General features: G+C 37.0%; 1 protein-coding gene across 1 annotated transcript in view; it reads right to left on the bottom strand.

Annotated features, from left to right (window-relative positions):
- Positions 1-2410: 2410 nt before the first annotated feature.
- Positions 2411-6671, bottom strand: part of dchs2 (dachsous cadherin-related 2) — a 33543-nt gene continuing 29282 nt past the window's right edge. Inside the window, exon 20 of the mRNA XM_051132553.1 lies at positions 2411-6648. Coding sequence (XP_050988510.1) covers positions 4046-6648 — 2603 coding nt within the window. The 3' untranslated portion in view covers positions 2411-4045. The remainder of the gene's footprint in view (positions 6649-6671) is intronic.

The raw sequence follows: 6671 nt of genomic DNA, 5'->3' as shown, positions 1-6671 counted from the left end.
ATAAAATTTTGATGGCTTCTGCACAAGCTGAAATGAAATGAGGGTTTTCCAGAGAAGAGTTGGATGGACAGATGAAATCAGAATTTTTAATGGATGGATTGGATGGACAGTGTATGTTCAAAACTTTTGGTCTGCAGTTTATTCTATTATGGTGTTTATTTTAAATAAGCAGTACGCTTCACCTTAGGCAATAGTATATATATATATATATATATATATATTTTATTTTTTTTTTTTTCATAACCATGGCCGAAGATATTTATCCAAGCTCTGTATCATTTTCTCTCTATGATCAAGTTCCAGACTGCACTGCCTACGGCCATCTTTTTTTTGGAATCACACAGATTTTTGAGACAATACTTAAAAACATTTAAATTACATCTTACTTACTTAAGGCAATATTTGAAAATTTGAAAAAAGTTTTTATATTAAACACACAAAGAGATAAATAAGAAATATATAAGATGATAGCAGGGCATGATGTTGATTATGAATTGCAAGAAAAAAAAGAAAAGAAAGAAACACTCCCAGATGGTTTGTTTTGATGCATCTGTATGTTTGAACTTGTTTCTCAAGTCTGTCCAAGACTGAAAATTATCCATGTTATCCACCTTGGAGAACATCTGTGCACGTTTAGGAGTTTTGCTTCACAGTGTTTCGTTTGAACGCTACATTAAGCCCTATGAAGCATCTTAACCCTCTATTGGACATCATTAATAAATGACGCTAAAAAAATTGCATTTAAAATACAATAATAATGTTCAACCTATAAAATTAAATTTTAGTAATGTTAAATGACATCCCCTTTAACAAGTAAAATCAAAATCTATTTTCCATGTGCTTCACATTTTTAGCAAGGTAGTAAAAAAGACTTTCTTGTTAGCTCATGTTAGCTCATATGCTCTTATTTAGACTAGAAATACATACAAAGTTTAAGATCATTTTTAATGCATATTTTGTAAATAGAACAACTCAAAGACCAAAATAATATGTGTGTCATGCATAAAAGTTTAAGTCCTTTAATGGAATATATTTTGTGTTTTGATCAGCACTGGAAGGCAGTATGATAGCCTTTATGCATGTGTTTTAGGTTGATGTTTATATATTTTTTGGAAGACGGAGAGACAAATCTGTCTATTTCAAACGGTATTGATGATAGTGATAAGACAGCATTAGAAAATTAGGTTGTAGTAGGTTAAGGATCAAGGAGAATATAAAAGCAGTGAAGGTGAGGGCAGTGATAAAGAATATAAGTCACAGGTTGTTGTGGAAGTCAGGCATTTGTTTACATTATTGTATGCCAGTTTGAAAGATATGATCCATACAACAACCAGAGGAAAGATACCAGTGTGTATTTGCATTACTATACTGACAAGCAGAGATGCTCTAATGATGACTGCACAAGTCAAAATCTGGGTATGTGTGGAATGTGTGGGGCAACGGGGGAAAAAAAAAGTCTTGTTGATTTTCACTTGTAATAATTGATTTGGAATTCCAAGATGTAACACAATGTTATAGTTGTTTTAAAGGAGTAGTTCACCCAAAAATGAATATTTTGTCATTATTTACTCACCCTCATGTCGTTCCAAACCTGTATGAGTTTCTTTCTTATGTTGAACACAACAGAAGGTATGTTGAGGAATTTTGAAGAACCAAATAGTTGTTGGTCCCCATTGACTTTTAATAGTAGGGAAAGAAATACTATGGAAGTCAATGGCAACCATTTATGGATTACTAGCATTCTTCAAAAAAAAATTATGTTCAACATAAGCTAACTCATACAGGTTTGGAACAACATGAAGGTGAATAAATGATGAGAACATTTTCATTTTTGGGTGAACTATCCCTTTAATGCTTTTGAAACACATGACATGGTTTTCAGGCAATGTAATTGCATCTTAATTTGTATGAAGTTTTCACATGTAAGTTTCAAATCAAATATAGCAGCACAAGAAGAAATTGAATGTTCATAAAGATTTTCCATTCTTTTTGCTTCTTTTGTGAGTGTAAAAATGCATTTGAATGTGTGTAGTTTCAGACAATTTGCCCAAAATAATTTACCCTAATATGACAAAGTCAGGTTTACATGACAGAAACTTAAAAAAGGTCAAAGGTCAAATGTAGAACATTTTGGAAAATGATTATTGTCATTAATATATGTAAAATATAATCAATATAAGACAATTATTTTTTCAAGCTGCAAATTCCCAATTAGTCCTATAGTGGGCAAAAATGGATTTCAGGATTTCATGGATTTTTTGTTGTATTTTGTTGTCAAGTTTATTTGTTGTCTATCAACATCATGGCTAAAAGACATAAATATCATAATAAATCATTTAAATCATAAATCGCTTATTGATATGTGCTCCATTAATTAGTTTTAATGAAATCTGAGTTTTAATAAAATGTGTTCATAAGGAAAAAGTAAAATAAGAAATTATGCACATCTTGCAATAAGCTGTATAGTTTCTAAAACGCAGGATGGAAAACTTCACACACACACACACGTTTGGTTTTCATGTTTTATGGGAACATTTTATAGGTGTAATGGTTTTTTTTTTACTGTACAAACTGTATTTTCTGTCACCTTACCTGAACCCTACACCTAAACCTACCCCTTACAAAAAAAAAGTTTCTGCACTTTCAGGTTTTCAAAAAACCTGATTCTGTATGATTTATAATATTCCTCACGGTGACCAAAAATGTCCCACAAGGTCAAAATTGACTGGTATTATTATCCTTGTGGGGACATTTGGTCCCCATAACATGGGAAATACCAGGTACACACACACGCACATACACACACACCAAGTAATCAAAGACACATGCTGAAAAAGGTCTGTGACCAAGCAAATCAATATAAGTAACACTGATTAAAAATCACAACATATTCCACACTTATCATGACAGCTTTCTTGGTGTCCGAAGATAGCATGGTTACTTTGTTGTTAGCTGTTTATTATTGTTAATGTACAGATCTGATAGGTAAAGAAAAATAATGGCTTAGATGCTTTTGTTTCAACGCCGCTGGAGTAAAGCATTCAAAGTACATCACATTAAGTTGAAAAGACAGTAAGGAGGTGGTGGGGGTTGGGTGATTTGTGGGAAATGTGGTCATAGGCTTTTACTGAGTTTGGATTACAGGAGTTGTTAAACTGGCTAAGCCATAGCTGCCACCTCACTCGTGGTTTTGGAGGCCCTTGTCATAGTTCTGGAACTTGGAATTGGCAAACAGGTGGCCACATTTAACAACTCAGCTATAAGGAAAAAAATTCTGTCTCTTCGTTCCAACAAAGCCTTAGTTTCACTTCTTCAAAGTAACACATAAACAAAATATTTGGCCATAATATTTTGGTCAGCTTGACACACTGGCATGAAGAGATTTGAGGTTCATACTTTGCATAAGGCCTTTTTTTGTAATTTCACTAACTCGTTCAAGAAAACAAAAAGTGAGAAAAATTTTAATCACTGAGGATATTTACCCATAACAGCAAGCCCGAAAATTTGGGTGGTCAATATGTTGGTGCATTGCTAATAATGTTAACTTAATGGTATTGGTACTTATATACTCCATATTATACAATAAAGTGCTTCATATATATATATATATATATATATATATATATACACACATATATATATAATTACGGTGTACTTAGAGAGATCCTTGCATAGCTTTCTGTTTTCTAGCCACCACAATTCAGAAATCCCCAAGCAAATATTTGGCAAAATTAAAATGAGATAATGAGAACAACAAATAAATTAAGTGAATAAGCAATAAAAACAATCAAAAACTGACATTATACAATTTTTTGTTTGTTGTATTATGGTTATAACTTTAGTTAGCATTGTTTATCAAAAATAAAATAAGAGTCTTTACAGTCATCTTGATTCATACAATAAATCTCTTTTTTTTTTTTTTTTTTTTTTTTTAAAGACTACAATTCAGATATTACACTAAAACACAAAAGCACATTGTAACTTAGTAGTGAATATTTTTACTTTTTTTTTTTTTTGAAAAAACAAAAATATTTGAAATACAAGATTATACTTGAATCTCTGCTTCATCCAAGATGTCTCTTGGCAGTGTTGCAATTTTTGTGTAGGATCCTAAACCTGTTTCTGAGACCACAGGAGAGGAACTGGGTGTCCTAACGGTAAGTACTGACAGAGAGGGGGAGAAACTAGGAGTCATTGCTGAATGGGTCAGCTCTCTGTTTCTAATGTGAGGCTTGGTGTATGTAGGCAATCTGACCAGTGGCGATCTTCTATAGGGCATTCTGGGAGGGACAGCACGTATTCCTGGCTGGGCAACTCCTGTGATGAGGGGAGGTGGGCGTAGAAGGCTCTGAGTCTCTGGTTCCACATCTCTGGCCCTCATTCCTTCATCTGGAAGCATCCCAATGTCTGTAAAAACAGAGGCCAAAGATTGGAAGCGTGGTTGCCAGTTGAGGAAGTAGTCCCAACTGTAGCTTCCATGTAGCTGTTCCTCAGAGGAAATCAGATTGGTGAGTGAGCCCTCAACTGAACCGTGGTCATCAGACAGAGACATGCACCTTCTCATGACTTCCTCCACTTCCTTCATGTTGACCACCTGAGGGAGCATTCCCTCACCCCCTCCTTCATCCTTGAAATTATGAAGACTCTCAGAACTGGGCATGTCCACTATTTGGACTATGCCTATATTGGCACTGGAAGATGGGTCTTCATCCACCGAGTGGAAGGAGAGCTGGTCTGAGTCCCCAGGGATCCCTGAGTCTGAGACTCTTGATGCCTGTTGTGCTGTGACAGAGCTGAGCTGTTTAAAACGTGCAAACTTGTTGATCATTTTGATCTCCTGATCTTCAGTAGTCTCTTCCTCAGTAGATCCTCTTCCACTTGAGGTTTTTGAATTTGAGTTTCTTGAAGGGTTTGGGATACCCACTCTTCCCCACATGTCTAATGGTTCTTGTAAATCTTGGAGGTTAATACCACTGCTGTGGAAGTTCTCACCTGTTGTTCCTAAAGGGTCAGACTCATGGTTAAGGTTAGCAGATAAGGATGTTGCTTTATTTACAGCATTCTCTTTGAACCTATACCTTAGAACAATGTAAATAAAGCTTATTAAAAGCAGGAGAAACACTATCAATGACACAGTGAGACTGGCAATGTGGACATTGAGATCCACACTTGTCAGAGCCTTTGCTGAACTGGATATGTTCACAACTACATGGCATGTTGATGTCCTGGAGTCTAGTTTGGGGCTGCTTGCTAGAACAGTCAGGTCTTCTATTGTCTCATTTGAGATGGGGCTTCTTCTCTCATACACAGAGTTTGAGATGTATAGGTAGCCAGTTGTTTTGTTAACACTGAAAAATGGGGATGGGTTGACTAAAGAGTATTCCACTAAACCATCCAGACCACCGTCATGATCCATAGCCATCAGCTGGCCTATACTTTGGCCAACCTTGACATTGGTTGGCAAAGAGAAATGGTAAACATTCTGGGTGAAGATGGGGCTGAACTCATCAATGCCTTCAATTTCGATTCGTACTCGTAAGGTTGCCACCTGATCGCCTTTGTCACGTGCCTCTACCACAAAGCAGAATTCACTCTCTCCTTCATAGTCAAATGTCTGTTTTGTATGGATGTCTCCAGTAAGAGGATCAATACCAAAGGCTTCTTTCTTGTCTGGGTTGCTACCGTCATAATCCACAAAACAGTAGTTTAAAAAGGAATAAGTAAGTAGTCCAAAGGTTCCTGCATCTTCATCAACCGCATGTACTGTGCACACATGGGTAAAAGCTGGCAAGTTTTCAGGCACTGAGCAGTTGTAGGTGGAGAACATGAAGAACGGGGAATTGTCATTCTCATCCAGTACCATTATGTAGACAACGGCAAAAGATAGTTTTTTGTCACTTGGGTTACCATCTGATGCTTGGACTGTTAAGGTAAATTTGGTGTCCTCTTCATAGTCCAGTGTACCATTAACTTCAAGGATGCCTGTTGAAGAGTCTATTCTGAACAGGCCTCTGCTGTTACCTGAGATGATGTTGTATGTTACAGTCCCATTTGCCCCTAGATCAGGATCATAGGCAGAGATCTGGATAAGGGCTGTACCTAAGGGGCTGTTCTCAGTGACCTGTACATGGTACTCTGGACTACTGAAAACAGGTGCATTGTCATTAATATCAAGGACTTTGACTGACACCACAGCTGAGCTGTTCAGCGGAGGGGTTCCCCTGTCTGTTACAGTCACAGTCAGTGAGTAAGTGTCTGTGGCCTCTCGGTTCAGAGTATCACAGATCACTATTTGGCCAACAGTTCGACTTTGGGTTTCACCTGGAAGGCTAACAACTTCAAGACAGAACCGCCTCTCATCATTTCCACCTATGATTGCGTACTCCAAATGGGTGTTTTTATTTGAGTAGTCCTTGTCCTCTGCTAGGAGAGTGAGGAGTGTGCTTCCAACAGATACATCCTCAGGAACACTCACCTCATATGAGTTCTGCGTGAAGAACGGGGCATTATCATTAAAGTCAACCACCTCTATGTCCACAGAAGTGACACTGAATAAGCTTGGGTCACCACTGTCACGTGCCTCCACCAGTAACCGTAACGTGTTTCCATTTATAACATAGTTCAGAGGCTTGTTGGTAAACACCGAACCTGTAGGCAGTATAAAATTCACA

The sequence above is a fragment of the Labeo rohita genome, chromosome 1 (genome assembly GCF_022985175.1).
Source record: "Labeo rohita strain BAU-BD-2019 chromosome 1, IGBB_LRoh.1.0, whole genome shotgun sequence".
NCBI lineage: Eukaryota > Metazoa > Chordata > Actinopteri > Cypriniformes > Cyprinidae > Labeo > Labeo rohita.
The sequence above is the reverse complement of the archived record's forward strand: the minus strand, read 5'-3'. Positions and strand labels throughout refer to the sequence as shown.